Raw genomic sequence first — 13,555 nt, forward strand, 5'->3', positions numbered from 1 at the left:
CTTGGCACAAGCACATTACAAATATTGCTTCCTCTGCATCTAAAAAACTTGGTTTTATCTTTTGCTCTCGGCGTTACTTTTCTTCCAAACAGCTGCTCATTCTGTATAAATCGCAAATCCGCCCTGCCATGGAATATTGTTCCCATATCTGGGGTGGTGCCCCCAAAACCTCTCTCAGGCTTCTTGATTCCATTCAGAAGAGGGCAGTTAGGTTAATTAATGATTAATCTCTAACACAGTCTCTCCACTTGCTGTTTCATAGAAGTACTGTTTCTGCTGCATGCCTTTTCTACAGATACTTCCATGGGCACTGTTCTTCTGAATTGGCTTTTATAATTCCCGCTCTCTCTCTTTCAAAACAGTCCGAACACGTGCCGCCACCAGCCAACATCCATTTACTGTCCAACTTCAAACCCACAGAACCAACTTTTCATCTTCCTCATTTATTCATTCAACTGTCGTTTTCTGTAACAACCTTCCTTCATACGTATTTCCTGAAAATTACAATCTACAGAAGTTCAAGTCCGATGTCAACAAATATCTTCTTTCATCTTCTCAACCTCCAACTCAAGCACGGTACTAAGTACTATAGGCTCTAATAGCTCTCGTGTTTGGGGTTCACATAAAAAAAAAAAAAAAACTTTGAACATGAATGAAATGATTGTGGAGCCAAGACATGCAGGTGCCAGTATCTCGATAATGGTCAATATGGTGTTAAGTGCTCCTATTCTGTGGTGTCACAAGTCTACAGTGACTGGCTGAACTGCACCAAGCAATCAGCAAAAGGTCACACTGGAGACAGCCACATGTGTTTTATGCCCATGCTGAGTGTCGTGTGTCTCATCTCATAACACAGCACAGTACAGCAACACAAACCTATCACCACAATTATCTGAGATCTTGAGAAAAAGGCCGACCGGGCTAGCCGAGTGGGTAAAGTACCTGCCCGGCAACCCAAAGGTCGCGGGTTCGATTCCCGCCTCGGGCTTGGATCAAAGTACTGCAAAAACCTTGGGAGGTGCAATATGGCCACAGAAGCCGATGCGCCAACAACTACCAAATCAAAAAAAAAAAAAAAAAAAAAAATCTTGAGAAAAAGAATGCAATTGTTCACTTAGTTTTGTCCTGTAAACACTGAAGAGGCTCCAGTGATGGTGCTAGTGTTGCTGATTCATCTACCTCAGTGGCTTCTACAGCCTGCAGGGTTATTGTTGACAAGGCCTTGCTGTGACAACTACAATACCTCTCAATGAGTCTTGTAGGCATGGATCCCTCAGACAAGTTTGACTCCCAATTCACAAATTTGTGTTAGGAGACCCTTGCCTAGTTTTCATCAGGGCCATCTTTTCTTTAACCTTTTCAGTGATATGTACATAAATCTTGCATTTTTAATGTGTGGTCCCTGGGACTATATATGTGGATCTATGTTTTGAAAGTTGCTTCTGACAACATGTTCCATTAATATTTTGAATTGTCCTGAAATTTTTGTAGTATTGTAGTGCCGCCACCTATCTCTTATCTCTGTTTCCAACTACAGTAAACTTGAAGAGTTTACTGTAGTTGGAAACTCGGTGCTTTCCGAGACTGAGAGTTGCTTGATATTGTTGGTTTGGTTAGAATGGACTTGATTATATGCATTAAATAGTAGGGTACCTCTTGGGTACCCTACTATTTAATGCATATAATCAAGTCCAGTAGGGGCTACTATGATACACTATTGGCTCATATTAAATGAGGATCCTTGCTCATGGAGACATTAACATCTTAAAGCTTAAAGGAATAGTCACTCTTGCCACTTTTACGTGTATAGATTATTGTGGGGGAGAGGTTATTGCTTTGGGGTAGGAGTTATGGTATTGGAATCAGATCTAAAACCTTCCCAGAACATATACTAAAATATGGTGTTAATTCACCTTTTCTTTCTTGAGTAATACCCAAATATCAAAAACAAAACACTTTCATTTATGTACATAGATAACTCAAGATGTATTTTTTTAAAAAAATCAGATTTTTCTGTCTGATTTTAACGAAATTTATGTAATTTGACAGATCTTTCTGAAAGTGTTAAATGGAAAATCTCATGAGAATTCATTTATTGGCAGTAGAGTTGTTAGGTGTGAGGAACAGACAGATGTGGTGATGCTAACATGCCTAAAATTAATTTTTACTTCCATTTAAAGAAAATTAAAAAAAAAAAAAAAAAACATTTGTACAATTCCAACTCATTTTTATTCAGATAGATATTTTTGGAAGGCAGTAAAGGTTGCAGGGTTATATTTAATGCTGAGATGTATATAGTTTTCAAATTAGATAAATTCCTTCAGCCTCTTATGTAAGCTAGTGAATTTGGTGTGTTTTAACTCAATTAATTGCCTTGCAGCTGCATGGTGATCACTTCCATACTTTGTGGAAAAGTCTGGGTTTGATTTTTAATTGTTTTCATTGGCCAAGAGTCCATATTAGTTTAAAGTTGCATGTTTTTACCTCCTAAAAACTTGGATTTTTCATTCAGTGAAGTAAGCAAACGTACCGATATTACTGTTGCTTCACAACCTTAGCTGCCTCAGTGCTAATTCTGAACAACCACTCAATCAGTTAATTAAACCAACTGACAAAAGAAAGAAGAAATCAGTGAATCAGTTCAATTGATGGCAGCTACACAGACATTTTTTCTGTACAGTGTTGCAGCTTCTCTTTAAACATTATATAGTGATTTCTGATTAAAATAAGTACATTAGAACTCTTCAGTGGTAACAAAAACATGCCTATAATATGCAATTAAATTCCCTTTTTCTCAAAGGGTTCGATTTGCACCCTAAGGAAAACAGCAAGAATATGCCTTTGGAATGTCAGTGCATTTAATAGGCATAATTTTTGTAAATAACATAGAGGTTTAATGTATTCATTTTAACCAGTAATCAGTATCTACGCCATGTCATTCAGAAACTATAATAATATAGTTTTTTGTTCCTGACTAGTCCCTTAATTGTTTGTTTTTTTCAGATTCAAACAGCATTGCTTGGCTATGGGCTTAATTTGCTGAGCACGAACTGCCAGTGACTGGATGCAAGTGATATGATGTGATGAACAAAAGTGGAAGGTGGGAAAACTGTGGGAAAACCATAGTGTTCTGATAATTCTTCTCTTGAATTTAAATGCAGAGAAATTGTTTTGTGCATGAATTTATGCATGTAATATTTTCCAGTGTTTACAAAATAAAGGAGACATTTAATGGATCATCATATTTTCAAATGTTTAATGAAACGTTTAAAAAAAAGTTCGAAATTTTCTTTGATTGAAATTAACATTATACTTGTATAAATTGGCTCCATGGGACTAGTTTTCAAATCGACTGCACCAGTGCACTTATTTCATATGTATATGAGTGGGGTTGCAAATAAAATTGTCTAGTATCCCCTATTCTCTTCATTTTGGCCACATGGCCAAATAATATCTTGGACACTCACTTCAAACGTTCCCTTCTATTCTTCCCTCACCCTGCTAAGTAAATTCTAAATTCTTCAGCTGAACACCATTTCTTGAAAAAGGAATGAATGATCACGGTTATGATTGTTTTTATGGATATACTCATAGCTGACATCTTGTTTCCCACAAATCCAGAGATTAGTATTCAAATATCACTATTTTGTTTTATTTGCATTTCACTATTACCCACCCCCCCCTCCCCAGATTGATATCTTTTTTACTTATAACATTAACTCCTCTTTATAGTATCTGTCCCCCAGAGCACCTTTCTCATTATTTTTCTTACAATCTAATGGAATAGTAAGCACGTTGAAAAGAAGAATTATAGAATACAGTAGAGCATCGAAAATCTGAATGTCAATAATTTGATCGAGCCAGCATTTATTTATTTTTTTATGCTGGTCCCATAAAATAATTACAGTAAGTGCAAAAGCGAATTGAATTTTGATTCTATTAAACAGCAGTTCTAATAAGCGAAAATCAAAGGAATATTATCCACAGGCTATAAAATTGAAGATATAAAGCACAAATTTATACCTTTTTTTCCCCTTACTAATTAACAAAATTAAATGATACATGAAAAGCAGAAGAATCCACAGGTTAGCAAAATAAAAATAAATTTAAGCTTACGTTCATAAGTTAATTAATATACATACAGTACTAACTAAACATAACATTTTGTAATCTGTTATTCAACACATTTTGTAATCTGTTATTTCTGTTCATTGACTTTTTTGTTCTTTTCTTTTTTTTTTTTTTTTGGCTTGTAAAATCTAAAACAGTAAAAAAAGATGTATCAATCAGTAACAAAACACGACACAGAGAAAATGCAACTAACACGATACGCACAAGTACAATACGGAGTAAAAATATTCTGAACAGAGTTTTTACAGAATTTTATTTTACCGTACAGTAGTTTTCTTTGTCTTTTAAAAGGAAGCAGAAATTTTTAACAATTGAATCGAAGATTGAGATTTTAAACAGACTTTCAAATGGAGAAAGCGGGTCTTTGTTAGCAAAATTTTACAAGGTTGGAAAGTCAACCATAACAGACATTGAAAACAACAAGGAAAAAATTTTAAAGTTTGCATCAAAACATGATTCAGATTGTGCAAAAAAAATGAGAATAGCTAATGACCCATCCCACAAAGATGCCATTTATTTGTAGTTCACAGAGACAAAGTTTAGGAGAACTCATATGTGGATCTTTGTTGTGTGAAAAGGTGCTAGATTTTAATAGAAAATTAGGCAGTCCCTCAGACTTTAAAGCTAATATTTTTATTTCTAAACTTACTAAACTTTTTTTTTTAGTCTCCAGAACAGTATTTTTGATAAATTCGAAAATTGGAAGTCTGAACTAGCTTCGGTCCCAATTATTTTTTATTATTGATGCTCTATTATATTAAAATCAGATAAGCTATGTTTGCAATGCCTATGCATCACTAGTGGAGGTCCTAGAGAGAAGAATTAATTTGAGGTGTGGGGGGGGGGGGTTGAAGCAGTGTTTATATTTTACATGCTTGAGGTTCCATCCTTCTGACATCTGTGGATGGTACACATTAAGAGTACATTTACTTGTTTGTATTGCTAAAATTTTGCTTCATTCAAAATGGAATTTTGTGGTTTGACAGGCTCATACTGATTGGCCAGTTATAGGTTTACCTCATTTTACCTCATATTTGTAGATTTGTTAGGTGTCCACATCAGCCTATATAAAGCATGTAGTAAAATACTGCACATATGCAATATTCAGCAAGAGAATGCAAGTTCTTGGCTTCTAAAATCTAAAACAGTAAAAAAAGATGTCTGTTATGGTTGACTTAAGTGATTTTGAGCATGGAATGATAGCTGGCATTAGATGTGACTGTGCAAATATTATGAATGTTGCTACACTGCTAGTGTGTTTACACATAATGCTATCTAGAATATACCAAGGAAGGTCGAACAACCAGGAAACATCAATCAGTATCAATCGTGTGGCAAAAAACAACTTGTTAGTGCAAGAGACTAGCGGAGAGTGTTCTCACATAGTCTGATAGACTAGCCAAAATGGGTAAAATGATAGAGACAACAGTGATGTGAAAAGAGGTATATCAGAAAGTCACAAATAACTTTACTCAGTTGAACTCTTGTCAGCTGAAAATTACTAGCTATGAAAACAAGTATGGCAGGCACAGCAATGCTGATGTTTTATATTAACATCTGGTTGGACAAGCCCCAATTCCAGAAAGAGAACAAATTGTTTTGTGCTAACTGCAGGGTGCCTCCATAGCCAAGTGGACAGGAGCAGCAGTGCGTAGCACATGCTTCTTGATTATCAGCATGGCCCACATTTGTAGGTAGAAGGAATTTGTTTTGTAGAGACGGGATACACTTAAACAAAGGTGGTGCAAAAGTTTTTGCCAGTATTATTGAGGATACCTTAAAGGTTCAGGGAAACTGCTAGTTAGGGGGGATGTGGGTAATGTGAGTTTAAGTACGGCTTGTATAACGTATTTAGGAAGGATAGGGTAGATAGAAGGGGTGGTGGGGTTATGCTGCTTATCAGAAGCAGCCTGAGTGTGACGATAGCTTTCCCGGATTCAGACATTTCACATGCTAGATATAGAGTCTGTATGGTATGAGATAGTTGGATAGAGTCTGTATGGTGTAAGATAGTTGGAAACAAAGGTATAATGCGAGTAGGAGTAATCTACAGACCAGGTGATTGTGAAGATTATGACAAAAGCCTCTACATGCAAATGGAATAGGCAAGTAAGTGTCAATGCCTTATTATGGGTGATTTCAATTTGCCTCTAATTGATTGGAGTAAATGGGAAGGAAACTTGACATGGGGAACAAAATTTTTAAATCAATTAGATGACTGTTATTTGTATCAACATGTCAGGGAAAGTACTAGAGAAAAGAATATTCTAGACCTCATCATCACACATGAATCAGATGACATAACAGGGTTGACAGTAGAGGAACCAGTAGCAGGAAGTGATCACGGAGTTCTATAGTGGATGGTGATGAGAGAGGTATCAGAAGTAAAAGGCAAAGGAATGGGTTTTAATTTCAGAAAAGGAAATTACGATGCCTTAAGGTACTACATGGCCTTTATTAACTGGGTAGATATCTACCCAGTTTTTATCTACCCATGGGTAGATAAAAACCACAGGAACTAGTAGTTGTTGGTGACTCTATTGTCAGGGAAACTGGAAACATGCTTTGTAAAAAGGATAGGTGGAACAGGACCAGGGTATGTCTGCCAGGGACAAAGGTTGATGACGTTGTAGAGCGGATATCATCTTTTAAGGGCACAAAAGGTGATATAGTTGTACACGTTGGCACTAATGATATTAAGAGTAGGATACCAGCGGAATTACTTAACAAATACAGGTCGCTGTTGAAAAAAAAGCCGTGAATTAGGGTTGAATTTGAAAGTGTCTGCAATTCTGACCAGACACGATAGGAGGGAGTATATGATGAGAGCCCTGTCAATCAATTCGGCCCTGGAAAGAATGTGCAAGGCTCAAGGGGTAGAATTTTTTTTCAGCCTGGACTGTACTTGTTAACAGGAGAGACTGCTTCTATAGGGATGGGATACACTTAAATAGAAAGGGTGTAAGAATATTTGCTGATGCTATCGAGGCAGTGTTAGGTGGGTCGGAAAACTGCTAGCTTGGGGGGATACAAGGACTAATAGTTTAACAGTAGCCGTAGGCAGAGGTGAAGGCGATTCTTGCACAACTTCTATTAGGATAAGTAATGACCTGGAGCGTAGGGTGTTGGGGATTTCAGGGACAGATGGCAGTCATCCTGTAATAGGTGGGTATATGGGATGTGTTAGGATAACTAAGAATAGGAGTAGGAGCATGTATACTTGCATGTAAACCAATGCTAGAAGTATAGTAAATAAATTTGATGAATTTGAAGTGTTGGTCAAGACATCAAAGGCGGATATTGTTGGAATAGCAGAGATGTGGTGTCACACAGATATAAGGAATGCTGAACTGGAATTTGGGGAGCACAATATGTACAGAAAGGATAGACAGGATAGAAAGGGAGGAGGTGTTATGCTGTAAATTAAGAAAAACATAAAATCAAAAGAAGTGCATCCAGTTGATATAGATGAACAGTGCACTGTTGAGTTAGTTTGGTGTGACATAAGTACTGCGAAAGCAAAAATAAGAGTAGGAGTGTGTTATAGGCCTAATGACTCGAATGAGTACAATGAACAATTGTACAGAGAAATCGAGTGGGCTAGTAAATCGGAATGTCTTATAATGGGGGATTTTAACTTCCCAGATATTGACTGGAACTTGTTGGTTGGTCACTCACACACTAGTCAGACTTTTGTGCATTTATTGGATGATTGTTTTCTACAGCAACATGTTCGAGAGGCAACCAGAGAAAGTAATACTCTTGATCTGGTTATCAGCAGTGATCATTCGTGTATTAAGAATTTGCAGATAAAGGAACCACTAGGTGGCAGTGATCACAGTGTACTGATGTGGGATTTACTTAAAGATTTAATTACCATCAGGGATAAAGGAAAGGGTTTTTGCTTCCGTAAAGGTGAGTACAGTGGTCTCCGACAGTTTTTAAATTCTGTACAGTGGGATAAACTGACGATGTTACCAACAGTAAATTCTAAGTGGGAAACATTCAAGGAATTAATCGTGGAAGCTACTAAAAGTTTCATACCTATTAAGAAATATTGTTCAAGATTTAGGCCTAAATGGTTATCAAATGAACTAATGAGACTCGTAATAGAGAAGAAAAATGCATGGGATGCATATAAATTATCAAGCGACTCAGAAGCCTATGGCAGATATAAGCTAGTCTGTAATCAGGTGGCAAAGGAGGTTAGGCAGGCGAAGGCAGATTACGAGAAATCCTTGGCAGAAGATACTAAGAAAAACGGCAAGGATTTCTTTACTTATATAAACTCTAAAAGGAAGGGGATGAATCTGATTGGTCCACTTGACATCGATGGTTCGACTGTTGATGATCCTGCTCAGATAGCAAACAAACTGAATGAGTATTTTGCATCTACATTCACACTTGGAGTTAAGGTTTGAAAATGCCAGAAGGTTATCAAATTTTAGCAGGGTACTTAATGATTTTGTAATAACAGAGAACAAAGTGGAGGAAAAATTGAAGTTAAACATAAGAAAGGCACGTGGGGTGGATGGGATCTATCCAGTTATATTAAAGGAGGCGGCAAAGGAAGTAAGAAAACCCTTAGCCATAATTATGAGAACATCCTTGGACTCAGTGGAGGTCCCCACGGACTGGAGATGTGCAAATGTGTCCCCAATTCACAAAAGGGGATCGAAGGGTGACACGAGTAATTACAGACCAGTTAGTTTAACTTCTGTTCCGGGTAAAATAATGGAGTCACTTGTTAAAGATGCATTGCAGGATCATCTAGACAAGACTGCAGCAATAATTCAGACACAGTATGGGGTTGTTAAGGGAAAGTCTTGTCTGACAAATTTGATAGGATATTATGATGTGGTTACAAAGGAACTGGATGCAAAAAATAATTTTGATATCATATGTTTGGATTTCAGGAAAGCTTTTGACACTGTTGCGCATGGAAGACTATTGTACAAATTGGAGCAGAATGGTATTAAGGGTAAATTGCTACAATGGATAAAAGGATGGTTAAGTGGGAGAAGATGGAGGGTGGTAATCAATGGGTGCTGCTCTTCTTGTACTAATGTTATTAGTGGAGTCCCACAGGGTTCAGTGTTAGGTCCACTGTTGATTTGTATCAATGATATTGATGAAGGTATATCAGGCTTAATGTCGAAGTTTGCAGATGATACAAAGGTTAGCGGGGTTGTTAATGAAAGTAATGGCAGTGTGTTACTGCAACAGGATCTAGATAATTTGGGCAGATGGGCTAAGAAGTGGAAACTGAAGTTTAACCTTGACAAATGCAAAGTACTGCATATGGGTAGAAGTAACCCCAGAGAAACGTACCAACTATGTGGTACTACACTTAAGGTGGTAGAAAATGAAAAAGACCTGGGAGTAATTGTGCAGTCAGATATGAAGTTTTCTGAGCAGTGCAGATAGGCTGCCAGAGCAGGTGATGGGATCTTGATATTTTGATTGTAACAGGTCTCAGTCAGTGAATATTTTCTCATATTCCTTGTACCATATGGCTGGTGCAGCATAAGCCTCAGGCTTCCTTGTACCATATGGCTGATAATAATAATAATATCTTTGAAACCATTGTGATTAGTAGTGCTTTCAGTGTAATGAATAATATTATATGAATGAATGAATAATGTTGACAATTAAACACATTGCAGATTATATTGACCATACATCTAAATGGAAAACCATTGCTTCAATTCGATGCGGATTGTTATGTTATATCATTCTTCTGTAATCATCACTCGGCTATTGATCAAAGCAGAAGATCGACAACAAATATTAATAAAGAAGTAAATTGTATATGGCAATTTTTAGAATAAATTTTTCTTGAATATTTGTATACTAATTTTTTTTTATGTAATCTGTGATTATTGTGTACCTTTTCTAGAAGAGTTTGTTTTTTATGTAATATTTGTTTTTATATTGTAGAATGTTTTGTGATATAGGAAATATTTCGTGTTATTTTTTATTCACAATATTAAAATTTTATCATGAAAAAAAATGTATCCATTATATTTCCATAGTTGTTAAAAAAAAAAAGACTAATAAAACAAAGTGGTGCTTGTACTGGGCACGTGCAGTAGAAAATGTTTTATGTGAATCCTTCATGTTTCTTTTAGGTATTTTGATTTGGATATTGATTATGAAATAATAGAGCTTTTGTATTGTAAATATTTTATTGAACATTTGCAAATTTTTATAATTTCTGGAAGATATGATACAGTACAATGGATTTATGATAACTTAAATAATTGATGTGTTCCTGCGATTGCAACATATCTAAATGTCTAGAAAAATCATCGATTGAAGTACCGACCTTATAGTTGAAACGACATACACAGCTGTTCGGGGCACCTAACAATGGAATGTTACAAAAATGCGAGACGAACAAATAAATTGTTAACAAATATTTGTATTGTTGCAGTCATACTTACTTCAGGAAGTATGATTGTATGATTGTGACGTTATACTATTAAAAAAATCTAAAAAGTTAAAACTCTAGATATTATCGTATCCAGGTGTCATTGTAAAGAGAGGGGGCATGATGACCAGGCTGACTCGAGATATCATACCGGTCATGAAAAATGTGTCGTGCGTTCTAATCACACTACTAGTGAGTGCTTGGCGCAGACTAGTAGTGTGAACGTGGGAAGCGCCTCTGGCAGATTACTTCACAGAAGTGACGTCATTCACGGCAGGAATCCCCGAGGATGTTTCGCATCAAAAAGTCGACAAAACTGCGAGCCCATTGTTAAAATATTCACAGCTCACCACTGACCATACCATGACATGCTGATTTAATACAGGAAACTGCAAAATCCAGCTTCACAATCACAAATTCTTGAAAAACCAGTACATTTTATAAAGTAATAATCATTTTAAACAATCAAAAACTATTAAGAAAGCAATCCAACACTTGTGGCAATACCTTATTATCAGTGATTGCATATGTCTTTAAGAATCTGTGAAAAAAAAGGATAATATTTCTCACTTTCATTGCAATTGCTTATTCATTAAATTTCATAAAGTACCACAAATTGCTCTTGCAAATTACAGCTGAGCAGCTAATCATGCAGTAATTGTGCTGGCAGCCAGTTTGACATTTTAGAACAGCTGAGAACAAAAACAAATAGAAAATGCATGGTGTGGGTACAGCTGGAAAAATGTATGCTTGATTAAGTGTATGGCCGTTCTCTTCAATAAATAGCAACTTAATAATGTGAACAAAAAATAGCATTAATTCTAATGACCAAGGATTTTTCCACCATTATAACTAGTCACACAGGTTATCAGCTATGCAGCTAGTTATAATAGTGGCAAGGCTGGTCCCAGAGTTCAAGGGAGTCCAGATACAAGAATTAAAGTTTGCTCCATCTGGATAAACCAAAAAAAAACATCACAACGAAGCTCCCTTCCTCCCACAGTTCTTCCGTGCTGGGACTGTGGGGGGGGAACTTTATTGAGATTTGTAGTTCTTTTCACTCATAGGTCTGATTCATTGCATCCCATCCCACCCCTTCCCCCAACTATCAGCAGAAATGGAAGCAAAAATGGAACACAGTCTTTGGTATTACATGCAGAAAATTGATCGAATTTCTGCACAATATATAGTTAAAATAAAAATGTCATGTACATTGATAAAGATCGCATATACCTTGTTGGTCCTGTGGCTGGTGTGTGGCCACAAGCAAGAAGATTGCAGGTTTGAGCCCATAGGCATCCATAAAAATCGCATGGCCCATTCTGACTGTTGCACTGAAATTCCAGTTCTTAATAATTCAATATGTATGCAGTTTACAAATTTGTAAACAAATTACAGTCTGTAGAATAAAAATTTATTTATTTTAAATATTCCTTAAGAAGAATAGTTATTTTATTTATTTTTTTTTTTTCCTTCTGTGAAGTGCATTCTTTGCTATTCTCTCTGATATGTACTAAGCTGGCATTTAAAATTGACATTATAGTACAGTACATACATTTGCTTTGACTTTTCATCATTTGTTTACATTTAACAAATGAACTGTTTTTTTTTTTTTATATTTGCTAACTATTAACATTACATTTTAGCCATTGTAAATAAGTTTAGTTGTTAGTGCTAAATATTCATTGAAATGTGCTTCTCCAAATCTTCTCCAAAAAAAAGAGTGAACTTGTCAGTATTCAGTAAAAGGTGAAATGTAGGATTCATGATAAAATGTAATAAAAAAATAAACATTTACTGTGTGGTTAGTAGGAAAATGCTTTATCACTACATAAAGATAGAAAACCAAGAATATATAATGGACTGAAAAAGTTCTGAGACTGATTGATTAACATGCAAATAGAATTACTTACACATTATTAAAGTATATTATTGCCTTCAGAATAGTTTAATTACAGCTAACCTTTTTGCAGCAATAAATGAACTCTTCTTTTGGAATAATTCTTGCCATGTTTTCCATAATATCCTTCTTTTCATCAATATTCTTTCTTTAACTTTAGTTTTCAGTTTTAGGAAAGAATAAGAATCGCAAAGGGAATCAGAAGAAGAATCAGTGGAGTAGGGAGAATGTGATAATACAGTTAATGTCATATTTCTTCACATATTCACCTACAGGTGAAACAGTACAGAGATATGTATTGTCAAGATGAAGTCAGGTGTCATTTTCCCATTGTAGCAGCACTTCCTCCTAATAGAATCCTTCAACATGCTAGAATCAACACCCCCCCCCCTTTTTTTTTTTTTTTTTTTTTTTTTGCATTTACTCACACTAATTCATTTGGTTATGAGTCAGAGAACACTAATATACAATCAGCAGGAAGTTATGTCAGTGAGTGTGAAACTTATTTTGAAGAGCTTAGATATTTGTTCTAAATAACACTTCAGTGTCAGTGAAACATTGCTTTTCTGGAAGACATCCATCAGAAATTTCAGTAAAGGAAGACAAGACCTTGCTAAGTCATAAGTCATTTAAGAATCAACTTACTTCTTCTAGGAGGCAATGCTGCTTTGGATTTCAAGTTGAAACTGCCACCCATATGCCACCACAAGAACCCAAGAGCTTTGAAAGACTATGTTAGCTTCCAGTGTTTGGAAGTCACACAAGAAAGCATAGGTTACCAGATACTTATTCTAAGAATGATTCCGCCAGTTTTGTCATGCAGAAAAAATTTACCTAGCAAGAATGACTTGGCAAGGAAGACGATGTGAATTATTGACACAGCTCCAAGCTGCTCAGACAACCTTATAAGATGAATTTGTGATGGTGGAGATAGAATGATGAAATCCATCTTCTTTACCTGATACAAAATCGATCTTTGCAATCCACAGACACAATGTAAATTTTTATTTCAAGCAGTATACTACCATACAATCAGCTTTGCTAAATGTTTAGAGGCAGGCCACTGAGGTAAGAAAAGAGCTCACTTTAAG

At 35.9% G+C, this 13,555-nt stretch overlaps 1 protein-coding gene across 1 annotated transcript in view; it reads left to right on the plus strand.

Moving 5' to 3' along the window:
* Window positions 1–13,555, plus strand: part of LOC150091794 (phospholipid-transporting ATPase IF-like) — a 438,958-nt gene that overhangs the window by 369,549 nt on the left and 55,854 nt on the right. The window contains exon 24 of the mRNA XM_090369752.1: window positions 3,004–3,100. Within this exon, the coding sequence (XP_090225878.1) occupies window positions 3,004–3,043 (40 nt within the window). The 3' untranslated portion in view covers window positions 3,044–3,100. The remainder of the gene's footprint in view (window positions 1–3,003; window positions 3,101–13,555) is intronic.

Source organism: Mastigoproctus giganteus, chromosome 1, assembly GCF_048544385.1.
Source record: "Mastigoproctus giganteus isolate SK-2022 chromosome 1, ASM4854438v1, whole genome shotgun sequence".
Classification (NCBI taxonomy): domain Eukaryota; kingdom Metazoa; phylum Arthropoda; class Arachnida; order Uropygi; family Thelyphonidae; genus Mastigoproctus; species Mastigoproctus giganteus.